The sequence below is a fragment of the Poecilia reticulata genome, linkage group LG9 (assembly GCF_000633615.1).
Source record: "Poecilia reticulata strain Guanapo linkage group LG9, Guppy_female_1.0+MT, whole genome shotgun sequence".
NCBI lineage: Eukaryota > Metazoa > Chordata > Actinopteri > Cyprinodontiformes > Poeciliidae > Poecilia > Poecilia reticulata.
Window position 1 is genome coordinate 32,673,224 of NC_024339.1, and position 14,354 is coordinate 32,687,577.

General features: G+C 38.3%; 2 protein-coding genes across 2 annotated transcripts in view; both read left to right on the forward strand.

Moving 5' to 3' along the window:
• The first annotated feature begins 568 nt into the window (after nt 1-568).
• LOC103470809 (GTPase IMAP family member 8-like) lies at nt 569-5,584 on the forward strand. Its single transcript, XM_008419478.2, has one exon. It carries the CDS (start codon nt 737-739, stop codon nt 3,125-3,127), a length of 2,391 nt encoding a protein of 796 aa, XP_008417700.2. The 5' UTR covers nt 569-736; the 3' UTR covers nt 3,128-5,584.
• A 4,565-nt stretch (nt 5,585-10,149) lies between these two features.
• Nucleotides 10,150-14,354, forward strand: part of LOC103470808 (GTPase IMAP family member 8-like) — a 21,145-nt gene continuing 16,940 nt past the window's right edge. The window contains exons 1-3 of the mRNA XM_017306582.1: nt 10,150-10,180; nt 12,060-12,104; nt 12,276-12,326. Of these exons, the coding sequence (XP_017162071.1) occupies nt 12,080-12,104; nt 12,276-12,326 (76 nt within the window). The 5' untranslated portion in view covers nt 10,150-10,180; nt 12,060-12,079. The remainder of the gene's footprint in view (nt 10,181-12,059; nt 12,105-12,275; nt 12,327-14,354) is intronic.

A 14,354-nucleotide genomic window follows, 5' to 3' on the forward strand; every position in this document is an offset into this window, starting at 1 on the left:
AAATCATAGTCAATTCCCCCCAATCCCCATTCCCAGTTAACAACTTCATGAAGGGCGAGGGGGGCATGTGGTGCCCAGAAAGGTTGTTCGAACAGGGCACTGAACAGGCTAGGACCGCCTCTGCCAGTGCTAGCTTATTTCCTTTTTGTTTTGACATGCTCTGGTTAGGAATTCAGATCTGAAGATGTCTTTGCATTCCATTTAACGGTGTGCAGACAAAACATGCTAACATTTTGAGCAAGTCAAAAACAAGTGGTATATTTTTTGGTATGCATACATTTTTCCCTCACAGATGTTTTGAGAGTAAAAAACAAAGCATGGCACAAAGTTCAATATTTAAAGTTTTTATTGAGATTGCATGAGTTAAATATACGTTATTTTTTCAGATGGATTCAGGATTGTGATGTTTGGAAAAAGTGAGGACAAGAAGAAATCCCTCTGTGACTCCATCTTGAATAAAAAGCACATAAAGTTTTTTAAACTTCACCCCTTCAAGCGCAGTGAGTTGGCTTCCGGAGAGTGGAGAGGAAAACCAGTGAAGGTTGTAAAAGCTTCTGACATCTTCAGACTCACAGTCGAAGCTTTAATAGAGGAAATAAAGAGCTGTGTGAGTCTTTGCCTTCCTGGACCAAATGTTCTGCTGCTGTTAGTGAAACCTTCAGATTTAACTGAGACGGACAGGAAAACACTGAAGTTTGTCTTGAGTTTGTTTCATCAAAATCCGATCAAGCATGCCATGATTGTATTAACTCATGATGAAGAAATTAATCCCTCTGTTAATGAACTGCTGGAAGAATGTGGTGGAAGACACTACAGCATGTTTAAAGAAAGTCAAGAAACGTTAATGCAGAAGATCCAAAGCATTGTGGATAGAAATGGAGAAACATTTCTCACATTCTCAGAAAAGACCAGCAGATCCCAAGAAAACCAAATGAAACCTTCACTGAACCTGGTTCTGTTTGGTCCAAGTGACCCACTGAAGATGTCAGCAGCCAAGGTCATTCTAGGTCATAAGGATCTTCCTTCACAGTGTGTCAGAAACCAGGGAGAGGCGTTTGGACGTCGGGTTTCTCTGGTGGAGCTGCCTGCCTTGGATGGAAAAGCTCAGCAGGAAGTGATGGAGGAATCCTTCAGGTGTGTCTCCCTCTGTGACCCTGAGGGTGTCCACGCCTTCATCCTGGTCCTACCTGTGGGTCCCCTCACTGATGAAGACAAGGGAGAGTTACACACCATSCAGGACACATTCAGCTCCAGAGTCAATGACTTCACCATCATCCTCTTTACTACGGAATTAGACCCTGCAGCTCCAGCTGTGGGTAACTTTATAAAGGAGAACAAAGACATCCAGGATCTCATTCAGATCTGTAGAGGAAAATATCTTGTTCTCAACATCACAGACAGACAGAAGATCCCAGAACTGATAGAGATGGTGGAACATCAGAGCTTTTTTAAGTCCAAAGATTATACAAAGGATATGTTCACCAGAGCTCAGATGGAGAGGGTTGTAGGACAGGAAAGGTTTATTGCTGAGCTAAAAGATGAGCTGCAGAAGATCAAGAAGAAGAATGAAATGGGAAACGATCCTGGAGAGTTGGGTCAGGAATGCCTCAGGATGGTGCTAATTGGGAAAACTGGCAGTGGAAAGAGTGCAACTGGAAACAACATTTTGGGTGAAGGACATTTTAAATCTAAAGCCAGTGGAAAGTCGGTCACCAAGTTTTGTGAGAAAGCAAAGGGAGAAGTTGATGGTCGGCCCGTTGTTGTTGTCGACACGCCTGGTTTGTTTGATACGACTGTGTCCAACAGTGAAGTGGAACAGGAACTGGTGAACTGCATCAGCATGTTGGCTCCTGGACCCCATGTGATCCTGCTGGTCCTGCAGATCGGACGGTGCACTGACGAGGTAAAAAAAACTGTGGATCTGATCAAGAAATACTTTGGCAAGAATTCACAAAATTTCATCATTGTTACATTCACCAGAGAGGATGATTTAGAGCAAAGTTTTGAGAGTTACATCAAAAACGACTGTGATGACTTTGTCAAAAAGCTGATCCATGACTGTGGGGGAAGATGCCACGTATTTAACAATAAAAAACCACAGGATCGTTCCCAGGTTAGGGAGCTGCTGAGGAAGATTGACTTAGTGGTCACTGAAAACGGTGGAGGGTGTTACACCAACGACATGTTCCAGGAAGCTGAGTCAGCAATAAAAATGGAGGTGGAGAGAATCCTGAAAGAGAAGGAAGAAGAGATGCAGAAAAAGAAAGAAGAGCTGGAACGAAAACATAAGGAAAAAATACAAGCAATGGAAAAGAAGATGGAGGAGCAAAGAGCAGAAATGGAAACGGAGAGAAAACTGAGAGAAAAACAACTTAAAGATATGGAAGAAAATATAGATAAAGAGCGAGAACAGAGAAAGAAAGAACAAGAAATGAGGGAGGAAGAAGACAATGTGAGAAAAGGGCTAGAGGAAAAGGAGTGGGAAGAAAAACTAGCAGATCTTGAGAAGAAAATAAAATCAGAAGAAGAGAAAAAGGAAAGTACTGATCAAGAGTTGAAGAAGAGCAAAGAAGCAATACGAAAGGAGCGGGAAAACTGGGAGAGCGAAAGAAATGAATGGTGGGAAAAACGATATCAAGAAAACAAAGAGAGACGTCGACAGGAGCAAGAAAAACTCAGAAAACTTCAAGAGGAATATGAGCTTGAAAGAGAGAAGGATCGGATAAAAAGCAAAGAAGAAGATCGCATCAGAAAGGAACAAGAAGAGAGAGAGAGAAAAGAATTACAGGAAACGTATGATAAAAAACTGGAAGCCATAAAAAGTAAATATGAAGAAGAAGCCAGAAAAAAGGCTGAAGAATTCAACGAGTTCAGGCAGAAATACACCAAAGATTTTACAGCTCTGGTGGAAAAACACATGGAGGAATTACTGGAACTGAAACAGAAGCATAGAACACAAATGGAAGAGGCAGAAAATAGTCATAGTAAACAATACAACCTGTTAGGGGAGCTGTCTCAGCACAAAGAGAAAACGCTTAAAGCAGAAATAGAAGACTTAAGGAGAAAGCAGGATCACGAAATAGAAGATCTGAAAAAGAATTACCAAAAGTCCTGTGTCATCCTCTGATTCTAATTATTGAACTCTAGACTAATTAACCACATCAAAACTAAAGTCCATCAGTCTCTCTAAAGGACAAGAGCCTCTGATGTGGAGGTGAACATGTCGAGGTCCCGGTGCTCATGTTTATTCCACATGCAGATGTTTTCAACCAAGTTCCCTTAGAAGAGATTAAAGTCTGTGCTGTCACTGATCCTCCACTTATTTTTTACAGTTACAATGAGTTTTGTTCTGTTTATGTGTCCTGTATTTGGTTGTCAATCTTAATCTTGTCTAACCAAAGTAAACTCCACGTTTATGTTTTTTATGGTAGAATTTAAAAGTCATTTTTCTTGTTTGCATCCAAAACAGCCAGTTTTAAAGTTAAATTGGGTCTAAACTGGTTTAGATCATCTTTGGTAAACAGGAATTACTTGGTGTCATTTGATACTTTCAAATCTTGATGAGGAAAAATCAATTATGGGTTTCCTCATGTATCTATTAACATCCACTGATCCTCAGTAGTACTACAACATTTTCTACCATTAAGTTGTGTGCTAACGAAACACAACAGTAGCACTTTATTTGATGGAGTGCATAACACTAACATGACACTGTTATAAACGTGATATAACATCTGTCATTACCATAAAGGAGTCTTTATGAATGTTTATGACTGTTGTCATGAAGTGTCATTCAGTAAATAATGACATTTTAGAGAGTTGACATTAATCAAAATGTCTTATGACAACTTGTCATTAACCAAGAATCATCATCAATCATAAATATGTCATAATAGCTAATTATAAAACTTTAAAAAGTGATGTATCTTTGTGTATTGTTACATTACTGTCATTTGTTGTTTGTCTTAACTCTGACAGTTACAAGCTCATTATAATATATAATAAATATTATATAATATGGCCCAAGGTTCTCAACTGTAACCGCTTTCCTCCTGAGGAAGACATGTGTCTAACCCCCCCTTGCTAAATTTAGCTGCTTTATGAAAGGTGAAGAGCATAAAATGACATTTTTAATCCTTCATTTTATATATTATATATTATGTGTGGTTAATATTTTCCCTTAAACACTGGACTGCTTACAGATGTCATTAATAAGCGTTATCACGCTGCCAAAAGCTTTAAGAAGACAGTCGTTAAAATGTCCCCCTGCCTACATTAACCCCCTACACCATCAGACAGTTAATGACTCTGTTATTAAATCATTTGACAGAGTAATAAAACTTAATGAAATCTTTATTATTGGACCTATTTCTTCCACTTTATTTCAGGTACCTTATTTCCCCTTACCTGAAATAAATAATGTCAACTTTGCATTAACTTTGCAGCTCATCAAAAAGACTCTTCAAGAAGCATTGAGTTTCTTTTCTCTCTGACTCTGGAACAAACTCCCTGAAAACATGAGATGCTTAGAAACTGTTGCTTCCTTAAATCAAATCCAAAACATGTTTGTTTGCAGCAGCTCCATATAATTAACAGGTCTTGACTCAATAACAAAATCTGAGATTTAAAACATTACATTTTTAAATTAGTTTCTTTTTATGCAAAGTGTTTCAAAGTCATTTTGTATTTTTTTATTCTTTTTCTTTTACTTTGTGTACAGCTGTTTGTATTGTCCAGTGAATAACTGCTGTTATATAAATACACTTATTATAATAAACCATGAAAAATCTGTTTAAAAACCACATTTCAAATCTTCAGGCTCCTTTGAATTTGATAGACGTTTAGAAAGAACTAATGTGACATTCAGATGTTTCAGCTTAAGAAAGTTAAATAATTGTAATGACTTTATAGGACGTGTAACATCTAGTTCTTATAAAAAATATATTAAGATTAGAATTTCAGATAATTAACAAATGCAGTGTTAAATGGGTCACCTGGCCATTTATCGTTCATTGCAGGTGGACATGTGGCTTCAAGTGATTAAAATGTCCTTTTGAAATAAAGTCCAGGAAGAAAGTAAAGTTTATTCATAAACTTTCACAAACCTAATGTCACAAAACACTGCACAACATAATATTTAGGTTAAATGTATTAAAACAAGAATAAAAAGCACAGTTAAGTCATCAAATAAAGACCTGGAAGAAAAAAAATTACAGGGTTTCAGGAATAAACATTTAAACCCATTTATAACATTTAACATTTAACCCCATTCAAATCCAGAAATTATGAGGAAAAAGATAATGAAACATTTAAGAATCTGAACTTTGGACCAGCAGAAAAATCATCTGAAAATGAAAGAACAGATTGGTTTTCACTCATGTTGTGAGGGAATCAATAAAACTTTGAACAATCTTTACTGCCCCTGTTGCTGCAATATTTACATAATTGTGTTGAATTCTGGGGTAAACTGAAAGTGCAACACTGCCACCATCTGGTCTGGAGTGTGAACTAGAGCTGTTCACTAACAGATGTTGCATCATATCTGAAGATGGATTCAGTAAAGAGACAGCTTCTGTGATTTAGTTCAAAACTGATCATATTCGGAGAGATGAAAACTGAAGACACCTGCTACATTTAGTGTTAAGGACAAATATTGTTTTTGTTGTAGAACCGCTGTCACTAACCTGTCAATGTTTGATATGTTGAGGCATGAATACATTATTTACTTTACTAAACAACATTACATCAAGTTCCACTATTAGGATTATTAATTTCTTATTCTTTGCCATTTTAACAAAAATAGTAAAATAGTGCCTAAAAAGGCATGTTTTATTAGCATAAATTAGCATTTATGAGAACAGATCTAGAATTTGAACCCAAGAAAATCTGGTCCTGGGTTTGATTCCAAAATATGTGGTAGTTGGAATGGTGGATCATGCGGCCTTCACTGGTGCTCGGGAATTAAACCCCTTTCACTTTAAACACTGTGACCTTGAATTTCTGGCCCTGTGTAAGAACGGAAGGCAGATTCCTGCCAAAGCCGTCCAGCCAAACCTTGAGCAAGGTGATACTGTGAGGGAATACTATAATCTGATAACAGCAACAGGGAGACATCTTAAGGACCTACCCCTCAGTATTTCCCGTACAGAATTTAACCGAGGTTACTCGCTGTTTGCATTTAATTTTAACCCTGCAGGAGACACGGATGCTCTGTCTCCACAGTCAAACGGCTCCCTGAGACTGGAACTGAGATTTCAGAGACCTCTTCCCACCACAGTCACCTTTATTATCTATGCATGTTATGACTCGATCCTAGAAGTTGACTCCAGGCGGAGAATTTTGATATTGAGTCTTTTTTGATATATATATATATATATATATATCCGACGAGGGTCCCTGTTGTCAATCAGTGTTGCTTCCTAAGTGGACAGTTTGATTTCACAGAAGTTTGATTTACTTGGAGTTATATTGTGTTGTTTAAGTGTTTCATTTATTTTTTTGAGCAGTGTATATATATTTTTTTCTCTCTCAAAAAACATAGAACAACCAGGAAATTGAAATATTACTGGATCACCTGCTGGGCAATGCATTTGGTGGGGTTTTCCTTGTGACCATCTCTCATATTTACCTCTCACCTTTCCAAGACCAAAATTCCTGATTGTCAATACGGATCCATCAAATCTTCCTGGACAACATTGGTTAGCCATTGCACTGCAAAGACATGACAGGGCAGTTTTCTTTGATCCCTATGGTTTCAGCTCTGAATTTTTATATTACATCTTGAATTTTCTGAAGGCCCGAGCTTCTCACATAGAATTCCACACTCGTCAACTTCAGAGCATGGAATCTATGGTTTGTAGACAGCATTGTGTGTTTCCTGTAGCCCACAGTGACTGTGGTATGAGCTTGGAGCAGATTTTATCTGATGATGATGTGGATAAAAATGATAAGATGGTTTATAATTTTGTCAAAAAATATCAGAAATGTATCACCGGTGACAGTCTGTGTGTTTTCATTGACTCAGCTTGTTCTTTGCAGATGTTTAAAGAAATGTATGGAATTAAAAAGTAAATGTTGGGTATTTTTTCCCTATTAAAAAAAAAAGATTATTATTTTCAGTTTTTGTCTTTTTGTTTGTTTGTAAGAATGACAGAAACAAAGAAAATTGTTTGATCAATAAAACATATTATTGAACAATCACAATGTCATGTCATTTTTTGTGTGTGTGTCTTTGTTCTCCTTGTTCTTCTGCTATGGGGAAAATGTGATCCATTTTGGAGGATGTCTTATTTTCCTTAGTGGCCTGCCTGTTTTCCATCATCACCATCAGTTGTTGTCCAGCTGGGAGACAAAATATAATCTCTTTTTTTCTTTTTATTTTCCTCGAAAAGATCAGAAAGTGGACTCTTTTCAGAAGCAGAAGTCTCCCCGTGTATTTGTAGTTTCTCTTACTGCAGTTGGGTTTTTCACAAAAGATGAGGGAATATTTATTTCCCTTAAAGAATCTAGAAAACTTGTCCAACCCATAGGTGGTGTGGCTAGGCTTTGTTTTTAAATGGAAGCAATAGATGTTTCACTAAATCTAAGGTGTGTGAGCCACGGATGACACTGCCTTTATACAGAAATTCACCTTTTGGTGTCCATCCGTCACTATTTTGACTCAGTTTTGTTAATATATACCCTGCATTCCTGTGTGTTTGTTTTGGCATGTCGATCAATACCTCTGACACTTTATCTTGACTTGCAGCAGCTTGTGGCCCTGAGGCCTCAGGCTGCTGACTCTCTGCTTGCTGTGTTTCTGCTGACTCATCTGTGGCCAGCTTTCGGAGTGAAAATGTTACCGATTCTTCTTCGGCCTGGCCTTGCTTCATTAAAGTCAAATAGCACTGTAAAAGTGCATCATATTTTTTAATCTTTTCATAAGAGGACAATTTGGGATGGTCTAAAATCAGCTTCATTTCTTGATCCAGGTTCCATTCTGCATTGTCTCTTATTGTCGTGTTTTTTGATTGATTCAGATGTTGATTGAGTTGGTCAGGAGAAATCAGGTACATTTTTTGTGCCATGTTTTATTTTCTAATTACGCCAGACAAAATTTCACCAAGAATGGGAACAACCGAAGCCATTAATGGCAGGAAACCTCCACTCTGAGAGGACAGGATTTTTCTTTTCCGTTTTATTCCAACTTTTTTATCCGCCAGCAGTCTAATGCTCTTTTTCTGTCTCTTCAAGGCCTTGAAATGTGAAGTGGAAAGGTGGATGTTGCCTTTAAGGACATTCAATGCCACTTCACACAGGGTTTGAATAAAGTCTGCAGAGCAGGTTTTCAGGAAATCCTTCCTTTGTTTAGGGCTGGATTGAGAGAGAGCCTTAAGAAAATCGGCATTGTGTTTTATTTGTGCAGACATTGCAAAGCATCAGTAGCTTTTCTTCTTCTGTGGCAAATAAATAGTGGTGAACTGGCCTGGAAGTAGTCCGGTGCGTAACCTGTATTCAGCTGGGCAGTCTGGTGTCAAATCGACAATTATGTATCCGTACGGAACTGGTGGCATCTCGAAAGCTTTCCAGACAGTAAGATTTTTTTACTGGGATACATTTGAGCTAAAATACTGATTTGCAATTTATCCCTTGGATTTTTGAAGAGCACATAGTAGGTGCAGTTCAGACTGATTGTTCTGGTGTGTTTACCTTTAAGGAAAAGGTTCTGGGTCTGAGTGCCAAACGGCACTGATCTGGCACTGATTCTTTTATGATGCCAATACTGTATAAAAACCTTTACTACATCCGGATGTTCAGCAGCATTAAAAATCAAGTCTTCAATTATAACTAAGAGAGAGGTGACATCTGGAGGAAAGAGAGTACTGTCATTTATAAAATCATCTGGCAGACCTTGGACGAGTTTTTAATTTTAGTTTTTTTTCAGCTCCATATGCAAAGTTTGCATAGAAGCAAAAATGTACACATTTTCTGTTTTTTCAGTCATAGTAGACATACAATTTTCAAGAACAATGATTACAAAATGTGTTTTCCCAGAACCGCTGGGACAAACAATTAGACATGAAAAGGAAACTGCAAGTTTTTCACCTCTTGTAAATCCATAATTTGAGACATTTTATTTTATTTTTGTGTGTGTGTGTGTGTGTGTGTGCGTGTGTGTGTGTCTCTGCCTTTTAGTACCCAAAAGGGAGGGTTTTTCCATCAGCCAAGAGTCTGCGTTTCTCATACTCTACTCTGAAAGTCTTTGAGAATGACTGAAGACAGCTTTACTTTTTCTGATGGTTTGCTGGGGAGTCTGCAACTTGCCTGTGCTGTTTCCATCAAGATTCACAATACTGTCAAAGTTGACAGTCTGACTGGATGCTACAGCCTGAGTTACACCTTTAGCTTTCAAAATGACCTTCAAATTTCTGGTCTGGTAAGCATAGGTTTTTGGCCTAGACAAATTCTAGAACTGAGTCACCTTCCAATTTGTCTGACAGACCTCCAAGGTAATTGCCTGTTTGTAACACAGCGCCACCTGGTGGCACTATGTAGATCACACTGTCGTGTCAAAGTACAGAACATGTTCACCGAGTTGTTGAAGGTATTTATAAAGCTTCAAACGTGCATATGCGGTTGTAAAAGCTGCCAGGAAGACATTTGTGGTCTTCCTGGCAGCCAGAGGTACAAAATGCTCAGGCATCTATTTACAAGACACACTTGTTTTTCTGTTGGTCTCCAGCAGGTGGAGCTGTGGCCTCACATGTCTGTTTATCATTTAGTCAAATCTTTGTTTCTTTTTCAGATTTCTAAATGTATGGAGGATAAACAGAAGTGATGAGATTCATAAACGTTTACTCTGCTTGAAGTAGCTTTACCTCCCTGTTACTGATTATAATCATGTCCCTACTTGTGTGTGTGTGTGTGTGTGTGTGTGTGTGTGTGTGTGTGTGTGTGTGTGTGTGTGTAGGTGTTCTCGTCTTCAGAAAGCCGTGACCCTCCCCCACCAGTTTTTCCCTCGTTGTCAAACTCTTTCGTTTTCACTCTCTCTGTGGTGCAGCAACAGGAAATAGAGCTCACACTGCAGATAAATTAAATTAATATAAATCATAGTTTTGTGTTTCATTTTTTGAATTCATTGTAATACTCAGACAGATATTGAACTGAAATCATTTAGACATCATTTCTTAATCAAGCACAGGTAAGTCTCTTTTTTCCTTTTTTTTTTAGATTACTTAAAATTGCTGAAATGTTTTTTTTTCTTTTTTCTCTTTAATCTGAGGCGCACTGACCTGTAGAAATTAATCAACATGAAGAATCACAATTATTTTTGAAAAATTGTCTCCATGCGGCGATTTACTGACACGGAAGTTAAAATAACAGAAGTGATTTTTTTCACATGCAGTAAAAGCCTAAATTTGTCTCTGTGCCAAGAAGGTGCTTTCCTTTATTTCACACTAATGAGCCGAAACAGCTGCAATTTTATGGTCAGACGATTAAACAGAAGAAGAAAACTTATGACTGAGTGTCCCAGTTATTGTACTTTTCACCTCAGGAAACACTGAAGGCTTTCATTGTTCATCAAAGGTGTGGCCTGAGTTTTCAGCAGTTTCTCACACAAAATGTGTTTAAATAGGAACAAAATAAACTCAGCTAAAACAATTTCATGCAACTTTGGTAAACAAAAGTCTGCAAACTATAATTTTTATTTAACTGTAGTAAAGACACACAACCCTCCGTTAAGAAATCAACAACATCCTAAACCCTTTTCCAAAGGCGCTGATTCCACTGCCATCTTGTGAAAACTAAACCAGCTGTAACTGCCAGATGTTCATGTTCCACTAAACAAAATGTTAAATATATGACTGACATGCCAAACATTTTAAACTTTATTTTTAAATGCATCACAGCAGGATACTTTATTCAGGAAAGAGAAACGTTCAGACATCCTGACTTAATGCTGGGAAAAATGTTTTATATGTTGAAACCTTTGGTTTATGGGCATTGTGGTTATTTTCCCGAGGCAGACGCCCTTTGTCACACGGTCTGTGTTGGCCAAGCTTCCAAGTATTGATTTAACATTAACAGCGACCTCGTTTAGATCAGTACTTCTTTCTTTGCAGCAGAAATTGGTTATTTACATCAAAGGCAACTTTTGTGAGCTTCATAGTGTCAAAATGTGTCAAAATTACATATGCCACGGTTAAATGGTAGCAATTGGGTAAAATTTAAAACTTCAACAGAGTCCACACCTCCAGGAAGAAATTGTTTCTCAACTGCTGAGGGTCTACATGTCTGGACGAAGCAAATAGTACAAGACAAGGGGCTGGTTTTATTCCTAACCTGAGCCAAAACTTAATTCACATCACCATACCTAAACCTAACTAGTAGAGAACTGGAAAAAAAAAAAAGAACGAGAAAAGGTAAATATTCTGAAAATGGCTCCACTTATATATAGCCTAACCCCAAACCTTATCTTAAACCTGACATAAACTTAATTCACATCTTTGTCCTAACAGTAAATGGGGTTTAGGCCCCATATGGAGCAGCGCACCCTCACAATATAGTGTTTGTTGGATAAATGGGTCTTACAAAGTAATGAATGTGAAAACAGAGACACTAAAATAAACATGATCCTCTTTTATATTAATAGTACATTGTATGTATATAATGTATATTTTCCTCACACATGTTCAGCCTGAATGTTACAGCTACTGCATGTTGTTGACTTTGTTTCTTTTTTACATAGTTAAATAGTCTCATCCCAGTGAACATCGTCTCACTCTGTCCACTGTGACGTAATAATTAAACACATTGAAAATCTAAAATCAATTTGCAAGTGTAATACAGCTCATTGTAATTACAATTTTCAGTTTTACTGAAAACTATTGATCTGAAACCTAATGACTTCAGATCTGTCATTAGGTTTAATATTTATGGGTTTTTTTTACATTTACACATTTTTTCAACATTTACAAAACATTTCACAGTTTTAAAGTGCAATAATACAAACATTTTTGTGGACAAAGGTTTTATATATAATAGCAAAGAAATGGATAAAATCTCTTTTTTTCTTACAGAATAATTACTCCTGCATGAAATGGCATCTGCAGACGGTGAATCTGGTAAGACTACTTCTCAGTATGATGTAAATACCATATTGTTTCAGTACATGTACATTTAACACAAATAAAGTATATTTAGTTTTGTTTATTTGTGGTGTTTTTAAATGTTTATTGGATCAATGGAAATAGTTTGATTATAACTTCCTAAACTTTGCTGTATTCTTTTTGCAGAAGCTGATGTCGAGAATCGCAGCAGGAGCCCGGAGAAAATAAGACCAGACTGTGAGTTGGAAAGTAAATTAGTCATAAAAGCAGATTTTAGGAGCCTCTTATAAAATTTATTATTGCTACAGGTGACTCACCAGTGATTCTCTTTAGTGGCTTGTTTACACGACTGCATATTATTTCAAAGTCCACATGTTGAATCCAGTCAGCTTATGTGGAATAAAAAGCCCAAAAACCAGAACATTGTCCCAGACGGTCTGGTGGTTCAAAAAGTGGCACAAAGTTAACAGACTGAACGGCTTCGTCCACTTCCTCTGCTTCCATTGATAAATCTGCAGGCAGACTACAACTCTAAAACAGAGCAGAAAATTGGCATCATTGTTCATAGCTTCTCTTTCTGACCATTGATTTGGTCAAAAACTGACCAGACACCATCCGATTCAAGGGGAGAAAGCCCAGACCGGGCTGAAAGTCAGAACTGTTTTCCAGTGGAATTTCACAGGAAAGCAATGGCAAGGCTAACACTGACCACAGTTGGAACATAAACTAAGCTTATTATCGATAGACCGCCTTTGATTACAGTGGATTCAACACAACCACTTACTGCTCCTGCAAACTGATGGATATTGTGTCAGTAAGCTTAGTAGCTTGTAGTGATAAAAGTGTTCAAAATTAAAATTTAAGCATAAACACTCCACAAAAAATGTTAATTTTCATCTTAAGTCCCTAAGTTGCTTCAAATGCCAACACACACCAAGCAGGAGACTTTGAGGCTCAGTCACTTTATTCTTGCTGGTTTGTGCACCCCTCATGTGTCCAGACATTAATATCCCCTTTTTCATTCCTGTTTTTTCTCTTATACAAATCCTTGCAGCATGCTGGCTGTAGTTCTTATTGCCTATTTGTTTAGAAAAAAGACATTATGCTGCTGTAGGTACAGCTCTAGGGCCTCATGCAACTGTTGCAAAGATTTTCTAGAGTTAAGGCCTTTTAGCATGTAACTGACTCAAAACTCTTTATGACTTGGCACCAAAATGTTTATCTGAAACCTTCTTTAATGTGTTATAATTTATAATTTCCAAAAGCCTTGTTTGTTATAGTACATGCTAGGCTAACTGGAGAGATTGTGTTCTTGCATTCCCAACATCAAAACGTTCATCTAATTTATTGCAATAACTAAAACTGTCATGATGGGTACCAGTTTTTTTACCCACATGCAAGAACACACGCAGCAGAGCAATGAAATCAGTAAAAGGTGGTTTATTGAAACGATAGTAAGTGATGGAATTGTGTTCCGGGGAGAAGGTTAGATCAGGTCCTCTGTCAACGAGAGAGAGGTTAGTGGGAAAATACAAGAATAGTAGCGGAGCTTACTTGGAGCTGATGTCTGGCTCAACGGCTGAATGGGTGAATCAGAGGAGGCTTCTCTTGAACGGTGAGGGTAGTGCGGGATCCAGAGGAGAGTGGCGAGGATCGGGATGGGGGCGGTGGAGCTGGAGCTGGAGGGCGGACAGGGAAGTTTGGGCCATGGTGGAGGAGGCGGGAGGCCGACAGGGTCCAGACGTCACCGGGATCTCCGAAGCCGGGCAACCGACAAGTAATACCTGTGGCGTCACGAGGAGGACCACAACCGACCAGGAGGTTTGAGCTTCGAGGATTCGGGCAACCAATAGGTACGACCTCATGCGTCACAAGGAGAGCTCACGGAGGAATCTAGACGCCTTCAGCATTCGCTAGCACCCTCAGAGGATCACTGGAGAAACCTGGTGAAGAGGAAGCATCGGGGATAATTACTCAGACGGAAAATCTCGACGAAAAAACAACACAATGAGGATTATTCTCGGGTTGAGTGGTTACCATATAAGGCTAACACTCAGGCACTGAAGAGTCGGCCATCCACCCCTTACACAGGTGTGTCCACGGGGTTGCCACCGCACTTCTCCAGGGGCCGGCCCACAAGCGGCCTCTGGAGGTAGAGGGGGAAAAAAAACCCTGGTTTTTGACAAAAGCCTTTAAATAATGTTTTTTCTTCTGCCTCTTACTCCATCCAGGTTATTTTATTATATATCAATTTTTTATTTTATA